The sequence below is a fragment of the Chiloscyllium punctatum genome, chromosome 22, assembly GCF_047496795.1.
Source record: "Chiloscyllium punctatum isolate Juve2018m chromosome 22, sChiPun1.3, whole genome shotgun sequence".
In the NCBI taxonomy this organism is placed as follows: domain Eukaryota; kingdom Metazoa; phylum Chordata; class Chondrichthyes; order Orectolobiformes; family Hemiscylliidae; genus Chiloscyllium; species Chiloscyllium punctatum.
Window position 1 is genome coordinate 49,007,333 of NC_092760.1, and position 19,152 is coordinate 49,026,484.

General features: G+C 39.4%; 1 protein-coding gene across 1 annotated transcript in view; it reads left to right on the top strand.

The window, feature by feature from the left end:
• The window catches only part of syt19 (synaptotagmin XIX), a 109,566-nt gene that overhangs the window by 63,729 nt on the left and 26,685 nt on the right, over window positions 1–19,152 (top strand). Inside the window, exons 4-8 of the mRNA XM_072591761.1 lie at window positions 297–484; window positions 3,432–3,571; window positions 3,673–4,068; window positions 7,414–7,530; window positions 17,406–17,517. Coding sequence (XP_072447862.1) covers window positions 297–484; window positions 3,432–3,571; window positions 3,673–4,068; window positions 7,414–7,530; window positions 17,406–17,517 — 953 coding nt within the window. The remainder of the gene's footprint in view (window positions 1–296; window positions 485–3,431; window positions 3,572–3,672; window positions 4,069–7,413; window positions 7,531–17,405; window positions 17,518–19,152) is intronic.

The following is a 19,152-nucleotide window of genomic DNA, read 5'->3' on the forward strand; positions in this document are numbered from 1 at the left end:
AGTACCAGATGGCCTACTGTTGCTCCTAGTTCTTATATTCTTATGTAAATAGCCTAGTAAACCATTCTGTATTGGATAACTAATGATCACTGATAAGTGCTGGCCTTGTGAAAGATGCCTACATCTGTGAATTTTTTTTAAAAAGAGCTCTTGACTTCCATGTTCCTGGACATATGTCAATGAGAGTTTAAAAATGATTGTGCAATATTATTTGTGTAGCCTATAAACCTATCAATAGGAACATACCAGTTGCAGTCACTAATGTTCTTTTTAATCAATTCTGTTTTATCTTACAGACACAGAAGGAGCATAGATTTTACCAGCAAATTCTTGGCTGTTATTCAAAACATGAACATTAATCTGGGTAATACAATGAAAATGATTCTCTTGGGGGCAGCAGGCCTTTTCCTTTTGGTATCCATGATAATTCTAGGATGGCAGGTCTACCTTTACTGTCAACATAGAAAAGCAAAGAAAATTAAAGGTGAGCCCAGTCTAAACTCTAGAAAAAAGATGTATAACATTCCTTAATAGGAATGGTGTATAGCATTCTTTTAAGACTTTTACTGTAGCAAACATACTAAAGTCAACATAGATGAAGCCTTATTCACCCAAATAATAGAAAAAATTAGAGAAAAATGTATTCCTTATTAACATTTGAATACAACTGAAAACCTAACGCCCTGTTTATGCATTACAATGCACTCTCAGCAGATTTTGTTCTTAAAGTCTCAAACTCTTCTTAGCGTTAACAAGGTGACTTTTCCCTGCCCTACCAGGGTGAGTTCTCCACCATCTATTTAAAAGAAAACTACTTCATTAAATCCTTTGTACAATAACCAATGGGATTGTAATAACAAGATAGGTTTTGCTTATTTTGTGCTCTTCACACTTCATGAGTCTTTTTCAAGCCAGATATTTGGTAGTTTTTAGATTAACCATCTTCCACATCTGCCTGGCATGGCAGCACCCAGTTTTAGCTTTCCTCTTCAGATCTCCCTTTCTGACTAAGAGCCCTATGCTTGCAAAAAAGCCAACTGTCCATTATCTCTGTGTTAGTGTGTCAAGTTGTTAAAGTTTACATTTTACTTGCAATAAGCTTAAAACAGGATCTTTGTCCTGATTGAAACCAGGTCACATGGGCTTTACATAGGTCATTCCTATTTCAAACGATTTCATTTTAGCTTAATATCTCATAGGCATAATATTTCCCCACTAAAATTAAAAATTATTACCAGAATGACACTTTTTGCAACATTGGTAACGCTCCAACAACTAATTCATTCATATTTTACAAGTAGTTGTTTTCTCATTTTATTTCACATTTCAGCATTTAACATTCTGACCTGGCAACATTTGAAATCTTAGGCTGTCGCAACAAATCTCATTTGACACTTAAGATTTAAAATCCAGTTTAAGTTCCAACTTTATTACAAACAAGAGTTTTCATCACTACCGGTGGTTTTGCTTTCTGTCACTCATCCACAGAATGTCCATTTCCATTCTTATTTTGCATTGTCTTTACCATTTTCCCTTGTCTTTGACTAAAAGATTATCCCATTGTATTGTAGCATTCAGGTTGCTTTTTAAAATCTGTTTTGCATTGCATACATTTTGGATCTTGAGGTAGCATGTTGTGACATAATGAATAATTTCACAATTGTTTGGCTTAGTTAACTTTGACAAGAATGACTTTGGCATCAAGGTGTTCACCTTTTATCATAGTCCGTGATCCATTCGGTTTAAATCCTGATCTCCATTTTGTTCTGGATTTGCAGATCTTTTAATGTCCAAGTTTGAGGAGAAAGGCTCTACTAGTTGTACATTTGAATTTCGCTTATCCTATTTGAATTCAGGATAAGTTTTATTTAAGTTCATTTTCCACATTAAACCGTTCAATGTTCTTCCCTAGGATGCAACAATGATTACCATGTCCAAAGTAACAATTGTTGTAAAATGTCCTTTAGGGAAGGAAATCTGCCATCCTTACCTAGTCTAGCCTACATGTGACACCACAGTAATGTGATTGACTCTTAATGCTCTCTGGGCAATCGGGAATGGGTAATAAATGCTGACCTAGCCAGCGATGCCCACAATCCATGCATGAATTTTTTTAAAAGATGCAATTTTTAAGATTTTCCATTAGCATTATTTCCCTAAGGTTTTCAAAGCCTTGTCTATTCCTTATAAATCCATACAGCCTTATGAGTATAATCTCCATTCTCTTGCAAATTTCTCAGAGGTTTCACCCAGCTTTCCCTGAAATTCTAAATGTTTTGTTGTTAGGCCCTTGTATGGGCATTGAAGAGAGCAGCTTTAATTGTTACTTATCTGTTTATCTGTAAGAATGCACCTTTAAAACCATGGCTATGAACCAGCTCTATACAAAATACTATCCAAGCTTCTTTCAGCCATTGCAATTTCATGGCAATTTTCTCAAACAACACAAAATACATTTCAACTTCTTCCTGGTTGAATTTAGGCATGAAACGAGTACAATTTTTATTTATACTAACAGTAGTTAAGACAGCAATAGAAATCATTTTTTTTTCTGCCACCACCTGTTTGTGTAATATAAGTTGTTTTTTTTTAGGTGAAAATCAGATTTCAACATGTCCTTCCCCCTATGGAATTTGAGGTTTTCCCTTCATAATTTTTGTTTCTGTCTCTCATTTAAATTCAAAACTTTGTACTTTCCTTCTTTGTAATTCCGATTAGAATTTTTGCATTCCCCTATTCCCCAATTTAGGGTCAAAGAGAAAGGATGAGACAATCTTTTATAGAGCTACAAAAGACAATGAACTGCAGAAAAAGAGTAAATCTGGAACGCCATTTTGAATAGACTTCAAATGCCAATGGGGCAAGATTTGGAATAGCAAACGTCAAATTTAATGATAATTCCAAGAAGTTCTCCTTGTGTAGTAAGATCAACATATAGTCTGTGATTCAAGGTTTCTCAGAAGAAACAATCCCTGGAATCATTTCAGAAACTGCTAGATTTCAAGATAAGGTTCTGTACGTTTTTGTGGGTTTCGATGATCCAAAGGCTCTCCAGAACTATCATGTGATCTTACATAATATGGTGTAATGCAACACAAATATAATCTAGTTTTTGTACATCCAGGCTTAAGATATAAAGACTGAATATTAAAATTGTCTGTACTTATAGTAGGAGGATCAATAATTCTTTGCATGCTACTGAACATTTCATGAAGGCATTGAAAAGCTGCCAACTATTCACATATTAAAAGTGTTAAAAAAGCTTGTAAATTTTCTTCTTTGAAGATACACTCAACCCTCCAACAGGTAGACCAGAGGGTGATGGGATCACTAGGTTTGAGACTGAGATTTCACATGTAATGAGTACCTGCTTTTATTATTCCAATAATAAACTGTTTCTGTGTAATTTTCAATTAATATTGTGCTTCTAGCAAAAAATGCTGCGAGTGGGACTGATCCCAACAAACAGTATACGGAAAAAAGCAACTTATCAACACACAGTAATTCTGCAGATTTTCTGGGTTTGTCTGATGAAGATGAGTATTTAGATGTGAAAAAGTATGATTATAAGGTATGTAACTCTCATGATTGTTGATATAATTATTCTTTAAAATGTACACATTGTGCAATGTTTACATACAATCCTACTTTTTATGTATGTGTCTTTTCAAGGTGTACAAGCTCCAAGAGAGTTTACAAAAACTAAGCCTTTATCTTCAAAGTAGTAATCCTGTTGACTTGAAACTGATTCAATCAAACGATGATCTTGTCATTGACTCAAAAGTTGAGCTTTCAGGAAATTTGAAATTTTCCCTATTGTATGACAAAAAACAGTCAAAATTACAACTGACAGTTAAAGAAGCTTCTAATCTTCCTGCTCGACACTTCAATCAGCACAATGACTTTTTCATTCGGATAAAGTTATTTACCAGTTTACCTCGATACCAATGTATCCTTCATCAATGGGACACAAAGATTGTGAAGAATACAATAAATCCCTCTTTTGGAGACCAATACACCTGTTATATTGAGAAGACTGCCTTCAGGAAGGCTACTCTAAAACTTGAGGTACTTATTTTAAATTATCTTGCTTTCTTGTTATGTTTATTCAAGAATGTTATTTTATGTCAAAGCACTGCGTTTGATATTCAGGTTAACTGTTTTGTTATATCATGGTCATTTTCAATTGTTGCTACAATTTGATTACTGTCCTTTTCCTGTTAATGGATTCTAATTCGGTATGACGATCATGGTTTACTGTTACATGCCATTTACCAAAGGAGAGCTTAAAGTGTTTGAATGAACACCATGTTAGATCTAATTTGTTCATTGTATTACAAGTATTATAGTTTAGAACTTTGAATTGTTGTGAAGTTGTACTGCCTTTATACTTATTTACCTGGAACAACAGTTTGTCAGTATACATTATTTCAGGGCTTCTCTTAGTACAAAAACATTAAAACAAGTAATAGTAATGAAGAGAGATATAAATGAATTAAACTCACTTTTCATTTGAATAAACAGTTTGTTTTGATTGCATTAATCTGTAGTAACAGCAGTATTCCAGATTTTTCAGAATAATGACCAAGTGTATTGTGTCTCACCTTAGCTACAACCAAATCATTGTCTCAAAGGCCCCTGGCTGGGTTTGTTATTATAACATTGCTAGAGGAACTGATACAACAGTCACTTCAGCTTTTAGTTGCTGTGTTTTTAAGATGATAAATAAAGTAGTCTACAAATAACTTGGATTGCTGTTAATGCTGACTTTAGTTAAATATTTAATGCAGAGTCTTGCGACTCTAATTGATCTGTCACACCTTACTTAAACTAACTTGCTACCCTACCTTGTTGAGAGTCAATGTTCATTTCCAAATTAAAATCAGTATGTTAGCCATGATGCTGGTCAGGTTTGCAAACAAAATGGAAAAGCTGCTCTTCTCATGCAGAGATTGTCTATACTGCTTGTATAAGAAACAATCTCTACAACTACAACTAAATTAATCTAGTCCCATGTACCAGCACCTGGCACATATCTCTGTAAGCCCTTCCTACTACAACTACAGATAATCACTGCAGGAGTTACACAGAAAAGAATTTTAGTCAATCATCATTAGTTGCTTCAGCTATGACTCTTCATTCATTATAAACTCAACAGTGGAACTCTTTGCTATTCAGTTCCATTTACAACTCAGATAACAATCCCTTGCCTGAGGAGGGTTGAGGAAACAACTAGTAAAATTCATAAGCACCAGATGATAACCATTTCAAACAATAAAAAATCCAGCCATCTCTCTTTGATCTTCAATAGAATCACCATTGTTATGCCCCTACCATCAATCATGAATTTGGATTTAATGGAGGGCTCGCCCACCAGCTGGAGAACTGAGAGGATCTCCATGTCACCCCTTTTAGGGAAGGCCCACTGAATTAAATATTTCTCAGACTCTCAGCTAGACAGCAACAAGCCTTCCCTGAGATCAGTGGGGATGCAAGTCCTGCCCCAGAGCTGGCAGTTCATCAGATGTCAGCAACTTTGTTGACCAGCAGCACCATTGGAAGGTGGAGGCTGCTACTGCTATTATATCCTCCTATTAAAAACATGATGGCTCCATGACTGAGTTTGGGTTATTTGCAGCAAAGTGTTTATGTCTAACCACATCAAAGCCTAGCAATGTGTTCAAGGCTTAGCTTAAAAATGTGGTGGAATGCTTCTATACTGATGGACTGATGCAACAACAATCAATAACCTCAGCAGAGCAAAGCACATGCTCCCCTGAAACATCCAGCCTGGTGGGATGAGTATTATATATCCCTGTGGGGTGTGCTTTTGGCAGGGGAAGCGGATATGTAGAAGAGGATATGTGCCAAGCCCACCACCTTACTGCCATTAAAAAACCCAATTGACCCTAATGTCACCCTTTCAACACCATAAAGCCGTTGGCATCAGCAGTTAGATCGGAGTGGCAGCCCACTCCTTTTCACAAACTTTAAAAAATGCAGAAAGAAAAGAGTGTAATTTCTTTTGAAGATGTCTTTTGCACGCCAGAGGCACTGCCTCACCCCAGAAGAATGGAATCCATCTGCTTGCTTCCTCCTTGCATGGACTTTAAAATCCACTCTTCCACCCACATCTCTAAGGTAGTTACACTCTCCTCAAGTAAAGCTTTGTACTTACCTGAGGCCTTTACGCAGGGACTGTCCTAGCAGTGCCCATATATGGCTGGGACTGCTGGAGCTGGTGGCCAATCAGTTGGATGGCAGCTCCAGCTGGTGGGACTTCCTATCCCTGAATGGCTGATGTCCTACTCTGCATTACCTTAGCTTACTACTGTGCACTATAATTGCAACGGTCTGAGGGCTAACCTTCCATATGGCATGGGAGAGCAGTGACGGATGTGAACTGTTTGACTTCTATCCACGTTCATTTCTGCCCAATATCTCAATATTCACACCTGTTTCACTAATTGGCAACAGCAAGTAAGATCTAAGGGATGTAATACAACAACTTACAAATATTCCTTTGGCAGCACCTGAATGAATACATGAATAGGAAGGGCTTACAGAGATATGTGCCAGGTGCTGGCACACGGGACTAGATTAATTTAGGATATCTAGTCAGCATGGATGAGTTGGACCAAAGCGTCTGTTTCCGTGCTGTACAACTCAATGACTCGATAAGCACGTCTTTTATTATTATTATTATTATTATTGTTATTGTTATTAAGGAACAGATAAATTCCTGTACTTGGAAAGTTGGACAAGGTCTGAAAAGGTTGAAGGAAATGGAAGTGGTAATTTTAATTGAACAGTATTTTCCCTCTTCCCTATCCTGCCTGACCCCTGGATTTAGCTACCCCAGCACAGCTCACTTTTCACTAGCGAAAAGATTGAACAGATTCCCAGAGTTCTGATACTGTTATCGAGCAATGTGGACAGTAACAGAAGAGAACAGAAATCATTTGCTTCTCTACACTTATTATTTCTTATTGTCAAATTTCAAGGTGCATTGTGTAAATTTTAGTACTTCTGTATTCAGGTGTAATTCTCCAAAATGGGGCTCAGATCCAATGTTATTGGCGGCAATTTCCCAAAAGAAAATTGAAGAAACTCACAGAACCATGTGATATTTCTCACCATTTAAAGCATTCTCTGCCAGTGCTCAAAGTTCCTAATACATGTATAGCCTTGATATTTAATTCCCTTCCTCCACATAACATCAATCAGCTGATTACATAGTGCAAAACATTATTTCACAAGCTAAACTTCATATATCTAGCAAAACAAAAGTAAACACGTTTAGTTCACCAACAAACAGAAATCAACAGTCTCTCTATATAGTTCTTATTGACAATCAATGGTTTGTCTTTAGTACTTTTACAATCTAATTTGAAGCAAATATTCTTTATCCAGGTTTGGGATTTTGACAAGTATTCTCGGCGTGATGTTTTAGGAGAGGTGCGCTTGTCACTCAGCAACTTGGAATTATCTCACATAGAATTCTGTGAGAAGTTACAGAAGGTCCAAAAGGTACAAACTTAATCATTATCTTGCCATATAAATACTTTGCCAGCGCATTCAGCAGTGATTTGTTGATTAGCACAGTATTTGTATAAAAACCTTTGTCAATGGAATATTCTGGAAGTTTATACAGATATGAAGAGACACTGGTTTGTACCTGTGGTTTACCACAGGCTTGAATCATACCATAATAGGGTGTTGAGAGTGCTGGAAAAGCACAGCTGGTTAGGCAGCATCTGAGGAGCAGGAGAGTCGACATTTCGAAAGAGGCTTGTTGGCCAGGGGGCTGACAGATAACTGGGAGGGTTTTGGGGCTGGGGGGAAGAAAGCTGAGAATGCAATAAGTAGATGAAGGTGATCGGTCGGAGAGGAAGGTGGAGCAGATAGATGGGAAAGCCAATGGACAGGTCAAGAGGACGGTGCCAAGTTGGGATAGGTGGGGAGTGAGGGGGTGGGGGGAGGGTGGTAAATGAGGAAACTAGTGAAATCCACATTGATCCCATGTGGTTGGAGGGTCCCAAGGCGGAAGATGAGGCGTTCTTCCTTCAGGCGTCAGGTGGTTAGGGTTTGGCTATGGAGGAGGCCCAGGACCTGCATGTCCTTGGTAGAGTGGGATGGGGAGTCGAAGTGTTCAATCACGAGGCGGTGGGGTTGGTTGGTGCGCATGTCCCGGAGATGTTCTCTGAAACGTTCTGCAAATAGGCGTCCAGTCTCCCCGATGTAGAGAAGACCACATTGGGTGCAACGGATACAGTAGATGACCTTAGTGAAAGTCCAGTTAAATTTCTGTCAGACGTGGAATGATCTTTTGCGGCCTTGGATGGAGGTTTAGGAGAAGGTGTCGGGAGTGGGGTGTGGGCTAGTGGGGGGCGTGGATCTGACAAGGGAGTTGCGGAGGGAATGGTCTCTCCAGAATGCAGATAGGGGTGGGGAGGGAAATATATTTCTAGTAGTGAGGGGTCTGTTTGTAGGTGGCAGAAGTGATGGAGGATGATGCGATATATATATATGGAGGTTGGTGGGGTGGAAGGTGAGGACCGGGGGGTTCTGTCCTTGTTGCGTTGGGAGAGGTGGGGTTCAAGGGCGGAGGTGCAGGAAATGGAGGAAATGCGCTGGAGGGCATTGTCGACCACATGGGAGGAGAAATTGCGGTCTTTGAAGAAGGAGGCCATCTGGGATTCTCTATGGTGGAACTGGTCATCCTGGGAACAGATGCAGTGGATGCGGAGGAATTGGGAATAAGGGATGGCGTTTTTACAGAAGGCAGGCTGGGAGGAGGTGTCGCCAGGTAGCTGTGGGAGTCGGTGGATTTGTAGAAGATGTCTGTGTTTAATAGGATGTTGTTAGGTTGAAACATAGGACTTTTCCAGAGGGAGAGAAAAGTTACAGGTATTATAGTTCCATATCCTATAAATCCCATTGAGCTCTTTCATCTTGTTATGATTGGTATGAAAATGGACGTATAATATTTATTTTGCGCCATTTGACTTTAATACATGAGATTTTCATGAACTGAAAATTGCTGGAATTAATTGTTTACTGTGATAATCTGACACAAGCCAAGACAACATGTGTGGAACATATACAGTAAGCTGTCTCAGAATTACCATTTTTTTATGAAGAGGCTCTGAAATTCAGTGAGGTTTTAAGAAACTTGTATCTCTTGTTTTCCTCATGCTTGGATAATAACTCCACATGTTGAAAATGAAAGGTTATCTGTGGAGTACTCAGTTTGGAAAAGACTGTGGAGTTTAAGTGGGAATAGATCGAGAGTGTGGTGCTAGAAAAGCACAGCAGGTCAGGCAGCATCTGAGGAGCATGACAATCGATGTTTCAGGCAAAAGCTCTTCATCAGGATGAACCATATTTTAGAAATTTGATTTCAGCAACAAACATGAGAAAAAGCAACATGGACTGAACACATCAAAAATACTGAAAGTTCCCTTCTCCCTTTCCCTTTGTCTTTAATCTGCAAATTCAAAAATCAACGGCCGTGGAAAAAAAACTAGGAAAATCTCCAATGATTGAGAAATGAAAAGTAGCTGCCAATTCAATCGCTCCTAAGGAAACAGTATAACAGATAAGCAGTTGGGACTCTGATTTCACTCAAAAAACCTGATAAGCTTTAAACTACAACTACATTTGTCATCCTGTCTGTATCAAATACCTCACTTCCCCATCTCCTATCTTCTATGCAAGTTCATTAATGATGCTTTGTGTGTGTATTTACCTCAATTTATTATTTTTTCAGTGAATAAAACTCCATCTTTTGCAAAAAGCAACCATGGAATTGGGTCACCTTCATTTTTGATCTGGTTAACTAAATTTAATTGAACTGTGATAGCTCTACGCTCTAAACAAAATATGATATGGATTGCAACTTACTGAGAAAGGGTGAAAAAGAGGGGAACTCTCATCCCTATTCACCTGAGATTAGATTCCTTACAGTGTGGAAACAGACCCTTTGGCCTAACAGGTCCACACCAACCCTCCAAAGAGTAATCCACCCAGACCCATTTTCCTCTGACTAAAGCACCTAACACTATGGGCAATTTAGAATAGCCAATTCACCTGACCAGCACATTTTGGACTGTGGGAAGAAACCAGAGCAAACCCACACAGACACAGGGAGAATGTGCAAACTTCACACAGATAGTCAGCCAAGGCTGGAATCGAACCTGGGTCCCTGGTGCAGTGAGGCAGCAGTGGTAAACACTGAGCCACCGTGCCGCCTGCTTTAATAAACTTGAGAGCTTGGTCCATAACAAACCAATGAAAGGAATGGAAAGGAAAACTGAACTGTTCCTTCAAAAGCTGCTTTTTAAAAAAAAGCTGCAAAAAGATTATTTGAATCTCTAAAGATCTAAAAGTACAAAGTTGTCCACATTTGATATTATTCTTTCATGGAGCAGGAAAATAACCTCTGAGAAATTAAAAGCTTTTTACTTGGAAGAACTAAATGGGATAGCTCTGTTCTTAGAGGTGGCATTCTGCCTGAAAACTAGAAACAGGAATTTCAAAATAGGTAGCAAATAACCAGAGTTAGAAATTAGGGATAACGAAACAGAATAAATTAAAATTGGACCAACCAAGGTTAAAATAGAATTCCAATTGAGTGAGCTCAAGCTGAGAATAGAGAATTGAGGCAGCTTTGGTAAGGAAAACAGATTTAAGAACTGAAGTATTCATTTTTCACATTTAGTGAGCAAGAGGTGGATGGGAGGGAATGCTGTCAGGGAGATAATTCTAGGATTTTGACTCTTCATGTGTGGATAAGAGAACTGAATTCCAGAGGTGAGAGGGATTACCAATGACATCAAGGCTACATTTGAATGAGTTGACGTCAAGGAGCCCTATCAAAATGGGAGTCAATGGGAATTAGGGGAGCACTCTCCTCTGGCTAGAATCATAATGAATACCAAAGGAATGATGACATGTTTTCAAGTCAGTGTGCTGTGTGTCTTGAAGAGGCACCTGCACATTGGACTGTTCCCATATATCTTCTGCACTTGTCATTCTAGATGCTAGTGGTTGTTAGTTTGGAAGGTGCTGTCTAAGGATATTTGGCAAATTTCTGCACTGCATCTTGTAGACAGTACACATTGCTGCTCCTGAGCATTAGTGGTGGAGTGACTGAATGTTTGTGGATGTGTTGCTAGTCTAATAAGTTGCTTTGTCCTGATGGTGTCAAGCTTCTTGACAGTTGTTGAAGTTTCACTCATCCAGGAAAGGAGGGAATATTCCATCATACTCATTGTATGTGGCGGACAGGCTTTAGAGAGTCAGGAAGTGATTTACTTGCCACAATATTCTTAGCCTCTTACCTGCTCTTGTAGCCACTGTACTTGTGTGGAGAATCCAGTTGAATTTCTGGTCAATGGTAACCCTAGGATGTTGATAGTGGGGGATTCAGTGACGGTGACACAATTGACTATCGAGGCGTGGTGGTTCGATTGTCTCTAATTGGAGATAGTCATTGCCTGACATTTATGTGGCATGAATGTTACTTGCTATCTTTCAGCCCAAGCCTGGATATTGTCTGTCTTTTTGCATTTGAAAATGGACTGATTCAGTATCTCAGGAATCACGAATGTTGGTGAACACTGTGAAATCATTGGCGAACATTCCCACTTCTCACCTTATGATGGAGGGAAGGTCATTGATGAGGCAACTGAAGCTGGTTGGGCCCTAGGACACTACCCTGAGGAATCCTGCAGAGATGTCCTGGGGCTGAGATCTAACAACTACAAACATCTTCCTAAGTTCCAGGTATGACTTCAACCAACAGAGAGTATGCCTCCTAATACCCCATTGGTGCCAGTTTTGCGTGGGCTCCTTGATGCCACATTTGCTTAAATGAGCCTTGATGTCAAGGGCTGTCACAGTCAACTCGTCTCTGGAAATCAGCTCTTTTTACCATGTTTGAACAACAGCTGTAATGAGATCAGAAGCTGAGTTACACTGGTAGAACCTAAACTGGGCATCAATGAGCAGATTATTGCTGAGCAAGTGCTGCTTGATAGCACCTTGCATTATTTTACTGATGATTTGAGTATAGACTGATGGGGTGGTAATTGCCTGGGTTGGATTTGTCAGGACATACTTGAGCAATTTTCCCCATTGTTGGGTAGATGCCAGTGAGTAGTGGTAATTTCTGGAGTACAAGCCTTTCGTATTATCAACTGAATGTTGTTCGGGCTCATAGCCTTTGCATTATCCAGTGCCTCCAGTTGTTTTTTGAGTGAATTGAGTTGGCTGAAGACTGGTGTCTGTAATGCTGGGGACTATTGCAGGAGGCCAAGATGGGTCATCTACTCAGCACTTCTGGCTAATGATTGTTGCAAATGCTTAAGCCTTATCTTTTGCATTGACGTTCTGGGCTCTTCCATCATTGAGGATGGGGATATTTGTGGAGCCTTCTTCTCCAGTAAGTTGTTAATTTCTCATCACCATTCATGACTGGAGGTGGCTAAACTGCGGAGGTTGGATCACTCAGCTCCGCATAGCTGCTTATGCTGTTTGCCACGCAAGTAGTCCTGCTTGTAGCTTCAGCAGGTTGACCCATCATTTTTACATATGACTGATGCTGTTCCTGGCATCCCTTCCTGAACACTCCATTGAACCAGAGTTGATCCCTGGCGTGATGATAGTGGTAGACTATGGGCTACACCAAGCCATGAGATTGCAGAGTGTGCAATTCTGCCCCTGGACATTGCTATTATAGGGCAGGCAGAGCAAACAGTCAGGGAAAGCTCATGAGGTTTATTCCTCAGGGGAGTACTATTGACTATGAGAGGCTATTTCAAGTGCATACCGGAAAATGCCATTGGCAAAACTTCTTTACCTGCAAGAAATAGCCTGCGGAGATGTAACTCAAATGCAAAGGGCTTTAGAAACTTGCTTTTCACCAGTGGGTATGGGCATCTAATATTGAAGACACCTATAAAAACTTACGTTAGGTAATTGAAAAACTCCCTTTTCAATTCAGACTTCTGTTGAGGAACAGATTGTAGCAAGGCTGAGACAGGCAGTGATTCTGGCTGATGACTATAGATTAACATGCAGATCCATAAACTCAGAGCAGCCAAGGTACAGAAGCTGTCACAGACCAGAGAGAGAAAAAGGACGGCAAGATAAGTACCCTGGAGCAAATTGGAGAAATAAAGGATGCCAGTCAGAAAAGACAGATCTGTCATTGACCATTAAAAGGAGGGAATCAGGTGAGAGGCAATTACTTCCACAGTGGAAAACCAAGACACACAAAGGAAAATTGTAAGTTTCAACATTCCCTAGAAATTCAAACTGCAAGACCCGAATCAGCATTAAGGATAGTCCGTATCAGTCAGCACCGTGAACCTGGATAGATGACAGGACTTGGATCGAATGGAATGGTGAGCCCTAACTCCTAAACCATCTGCAAGAGAGATCAGCATTCTTCAAGACTTCAGGTACTCACAGAGCTTGCTAGACAGGAAAGTAAAAGATTTTCCACCTGGAATCAAAACCAAAGGGTTCATGGGAAAGAATCTAGAGGTGTTGCATGTTTGAGTTTATTCAGCGTGTCAGCGAGAACTATTGAACTATGAGTCTGGTAATAATGGGTGTCATTCCAAGCTTACCAATACCAGGCATAGATATTTTATTGGGAAAGGAATTGGTTGGTAGCAAAATAAAACCCTCAAACATTGGAGGAGAGGGAAGCTGCAGGAAACAAGCAGCAGGAAAGCTGGAAAATGAAAGGGACTCATAAGCCCTATAGGGGGCAGCAAAACTCATCAGTTTGGATTGCCTCAAGAACAGAAGTTACTGAACCAAAGACTGGAATTAAACCACTGGGAAGCTGCAAAGAGAACTACACAGGGCAGCAAATTTCACAAAATTTGAGGTAGTTCAGGAAGTGTTACTTGATGTAAACAGGGCTGAAATCAATCCAGACGTGTCACAGAGTTGGGATGCATCCAAAAGGGGTTAATAGGACCTGACCTAAGCTAACAGCTATAAATAAAGGCCAGAAAGAAGCAGGGAAAATAATGAAAGACAACAGGTCAGAGGCAGAGCATTAGTTAATAGATAATGCCAAAACTGTAAGAAGGTCACTGGAGTTTTTAAACAAACCAGGAGAAAGTAAAGTTGAAGGCTCACTTTGAGTCGCAGAGCAATATAGTAGAAGCTGAACATTCAAGTGATACAAGGGAAATGGAAGAAGTTCTGGAAAACCTATTGCTAAAACCAAGGAAAAGGGAAGGAAACATACCCTGCAGCAGAGAACACTGATGAAGGCTACCAAAGGCATAGCAATGAGTTAAGCATAGAATTAGCCACTGGGAGATCCAACAAACAGAACAAACATGAACCTTAAACCAGTTCAATCAGATTGATGGAAAGCTAAAATGAGAGTGAGATGCTGGGTGCAAGTCCAGTCATCCTATAGAGGCTAACCTCAGATTACAACTAATCAATCTCCTAGAAATCAAATTGATAAAAATGTCTGAATCTCATGCATAGATTACAGAACTGGACATCAAAGGGTTAAGTGGCACAGATCAGAAAACAGATTTGACTGCTAATGCCAAAGCAGGTTCAGAACCCAGCTTAAGTAAAAAAGTCTGAATGTGGAAAGTGGCACCTCATAATGAAACAGGAGAAATTTCATTTGCATTCCATTCTTCCGATTGGGAAGATGGGTTTGATCATGGGGAAAATGGACTATCGGTGTTCAGCTTTCATCACTTGACTTTAATAATGGAGATTTTCATGGACGATAAAGGCTGTTTATCAAGTCATAGAGTCATAGAGATGTTTCAAAAATGTTGACTTAAAATGGCTGCTGTGGTCACCTGATAAACCCCAACAACCTACCAGGAATATACAAAACTAGCTTCCTGGGAATTACCACATTTCAGTTATTCGCTTTGGGAATCAAAGGAGAGAGAAAGTAACATGGACTGACCACAGCAAGGATACAGAAACATCCTCTCTCACTCTCCCTCTGTTTCATCTTCATACTCTGATATTGATGCCTATGAAAACCAACTTGAGAAAACGCCATTGACTGAATAATCAAGGATATCTGCTAACTTTGCAACTGCTGAGAAAATAGGATGACAGCAAAACAGTTGAGACTCTGGTTTCACCCTCACAATCAAAAAATTGTACAAAATTAAATTGTAACAACCTTTTTTTCTGTTTGTATCAGATACTGCCCTCTTCACTTCTCTGTAAACTCAATACGTATGTTACAATGTGTATGCGTTTGATGGTTTTTTTAGTAACACAAAGTCATGCTCTTTCACTCAAAAAATAGAACTGGTTCTCTTTTTGATTTTGATCTTGCTAACTATATTTAATTGAAGAGTGGTAGCGATGGTCTAAAAAGGAAAATAAAATTATATTTGTTGCAACTATCAACAGGATTTTAAAAAAGAGAAGAGCCATGACCCCCCACCACCCCCCCCCCCCACCCCCCCTCACCCCCCCTCCACCCCCCCTCACTTGGTTGTAACAAAATCCAAAATGGGATAGCTGTTATTCATATGACTTGCATACTATAAGGAGTGGAAAATCAGTAACCCACAGCAAGTTAAAGGTAGTAAATACATTTATAAGCTTCATGTAAATTAGGGGTAAGACCTCACGTGACCAAAAACTGCATTAGAAACTGTACTATAAAGTAAGTTAGTGTGATTTCAGTCCTTAGAGCTAACAAGCTAGAACGAAGTTATTGAAGACCCTACATTTCTATGACTTCAACAATTGTAACATGAAGACACAGCTTGCACACCATCAGAATCAAAGAATTGCTACAGTGCAGGAGGAGGCCATTTGGCCCATTGTGTTTGTGCTGGCTCTCCAAATGCACAGTTCATTAAATGTCATAGTCCTGCTTTCAGCCTGTAACACTGCACTTTTCAGATAAGTCATTTTTAAATGTTTCAGTTGCACTTGCTTCTACCACAATTATGGGCAGTGAATTCCACATCTTCATCATTCACTGCATGAAAAGGGTTTTTTCTTGTCTTGCTTTTACTGTTTATTTTCAGTCAGCATTTTGTCATTCTTGACACTTTTCATGAATGGTAGCAATTTCTCCCTATTTAATCTGTCCTCATGATTTTGAATACCACAATCAAATCTCCTCTCAACCTTCTCTTCTTCAAGAAAAGCACCCCTAACTTAGAGTCATAAACCTGTACAGCGTAGAAACAAACCAATTGGTCCAACTTGTCCATGCCGACCAGATATCCTAAAATAATCTAGTCCTATTTGCCAGCATTTGCCCCATATCCCTCTTCACCTCTCCTATTCGTAGAACCATCAAGATGCCTTTTAAACATTGTAATTCTACCAATCTTTACCGCTTCTTCTGGCAGCTCATTCCGTACATGCACCATCCTCTGCATGAAAAAGTTGCCCTTTTAAATCTTTTACCTCTCACCTTAAACTTATGCACTCTACTTTTGGATGCCACTAGCTTAGGGAAAAGACCTTGGCTGTTCATTCTATCCATGCCCCTCATGATTTTATAAACTTCTATACGGTCACCCCTCAGCCTCTGACCCTCTAGGGGAAACAACCCCAGCCTATTCAGTCTCTGCCTATAGCTGAAACCTTCCAAACCTGGCAACATCTTTGTAAATCCTTTCTGATCTCTTTTGAGTTTCACAATATCCTTCATATAGCAGGGAGGCCAGAACTGAATGCTTCAATTTATCTTTGTAAGTGAAGTTTCTCATACTTGGAACCATTCTTGTGAATCTTTTCTGCACTTTATCCAATGCCTCCACATCCTTCTCAAATGGCAATGTCTAAAATTAAATGCAAAAGGATCTGGTATATACATTCAACATAACATCTTTGTTGCCATACTCTGTGCCCCTCTTAATAAAACATATGATACTACATGTTTTATTAACTGCTCTCTCAACTAATCCTGTCTTCTTTAGTGACTTAAGCATCTATCCCGTTTAGAATAATGTCTCTTTTTTTTTGTCTCTCCATGTTCTTCCTCCCAAAATAAATCACTTCACAGTTTTCCACTCTGAAATTCATCTGCGACCGTCTGCCCATTCCACCAATCATTCCATGTCCTTCTGAAGTTCCACTCAGTACTCACAATTTACAATGTTTCCAAGTTTCAGACAATCAGCAACTTTGAAACATGCCTATAGCCCGAAGTGTAGGTCAATATATATAAAGCACATCGATCAATCACAGATGTCTGGGCAACATCACTACAGACCACCAGATTCTTTAATTGCTCAAGATTGACAAAAGGTGAACTGCATGCAAACAGCAACAACAAGACATTACTTATATTTATGTAGCATCTTTGATGTAATAGCTTCAGTCCTACTGTAATTTTACTTGTTTTTTGCTTCCTTCAGGAGGTCATTGGGGAAATTTTTCTGTCTCTTAAATATCTTCCGACAGCCCGGAAATTGGAAGTTGTCTTGCTGAAGGTGAAAACTGGCTGCTTGAACACTGGTCCAGATATAGGTATTAAAGGCTATATCATTTACACGATGTTGTTCCTTGGCCATTTGTGGATGATACCTAATGATAAAAGATTTAAGAAAAATGTTTTCATTTCAGTATGAATTCAGTAAACTCTTTAACTCTTCAGTTGTCATATCTTTAATGATCTTATAATACTGATGTTTTTGTAATGGGCATTGAAGCCTGAATTGTTAAACAGTCAATTTGAATGAGAGATATTTGAGCTCATGTATTGACGTTTCCATGCCATAGAATCATAGAAGCAAATAAAGATAGGATTAGAATGTTATGATCTGGTCAGTAAGTTCCTGATTTTGGCTCTTACAGTTAAGATGTCACTTCAGAAAATATATGATGTTCCACTGAAAGGTTGATGGCAAATAATTAAAGATAACCTTGGATTCCATCTAGTTATTTTATCAGTAGTTACAGGGGTACAGACACACAGGGTTCTCCTAATAGAGTAGTAGGAGGCCTTCACTACTGATGTAGGCACAAATGTCAAATCCCTTTAAACTTTTAGAGAATTGAAATTTAGTTAATTCAAGTAAAAGAAAATAAATGAAAAGCTGGTGTCAGTGACAAAGGATTGTCCTAAGAATCTATGTGGGCCGCTAATTCCCCTTAGGGAAGGAAATTGGCTCTTGCTGAATTCTGAATTTCTTTCACGAACCTTGACAAACACCAACTCAACACATTCTGTTGAAAGTAGTGAACAAACTGGACATTGTTGTACTGGGGAAGTGACAGTAAGGGAAGGGAATGTGGTGCTGGCGGAGGTGAAGTAAGAATCTCGTGGCTGGATATTAGCTGCGCTTTGGAGAAGTGTCACTGGATCCAAAATGTTAACTCTGCTTTCTCTCCACAGATGCTGCAAGATCCGTTTGATATTTTCAGCAATTTGTTTTTGTTGTTGTGGATATTAGCTCGGCTGCCTGATACAGTATATGATATAGCTGTTGGATACATTTTTGGACAATGGTGAGACTGCATTTGCAGTTCATCTTTACACTTACCTAGATGGAGGTAGAACATTTAAAGGTCCAGGATTTGGTATATTCACTACCAATTAAATGCCAACTTTATAGCTGCAATGTCCTGAAGCACAGAGGTGTCCAATCTTTATGCATGAGTTTGGTGGGATAGGTCATATTTGAATTTTTTTTCACTCAAGATGCTGATCAGCAAATTTCAGAAAGGTACAGTTTGTCACAGCGTAAATGTTTTTGTTGCTATGACGCTATTTAAGAAAGGTGGTAAGTTGTTGGAAGGAATCCTGAAGGGCAGGATTTACATGTATTTGAAAAGGCAAAGACTGATTAGGGATAGTCAACGTGGCTTTGTGCATGGGAAATCATGTCTCACAAACTTGATTGAGTTTTTTGAAGAAGTAGCAAAGCTGGATGTGATCTCTTTGGACTTCAGTAAGGCACTCAACAAGCTTCCTCATGGTAGACTGGTTAGCAAGATTAGATCACATGGAATACAGGGAGAACTAACCATTTGGATATAGAACTGGCTCAGAGGTAGAAGACAGAGGGTGGTGGTGGAGGGTTGCCATTCAGACTGGAGGCCTGTGACCAGTGCAGTGCCAGAAGGATCAGTGGTGGGTCCTCTACTTTTTGTCATTTACAT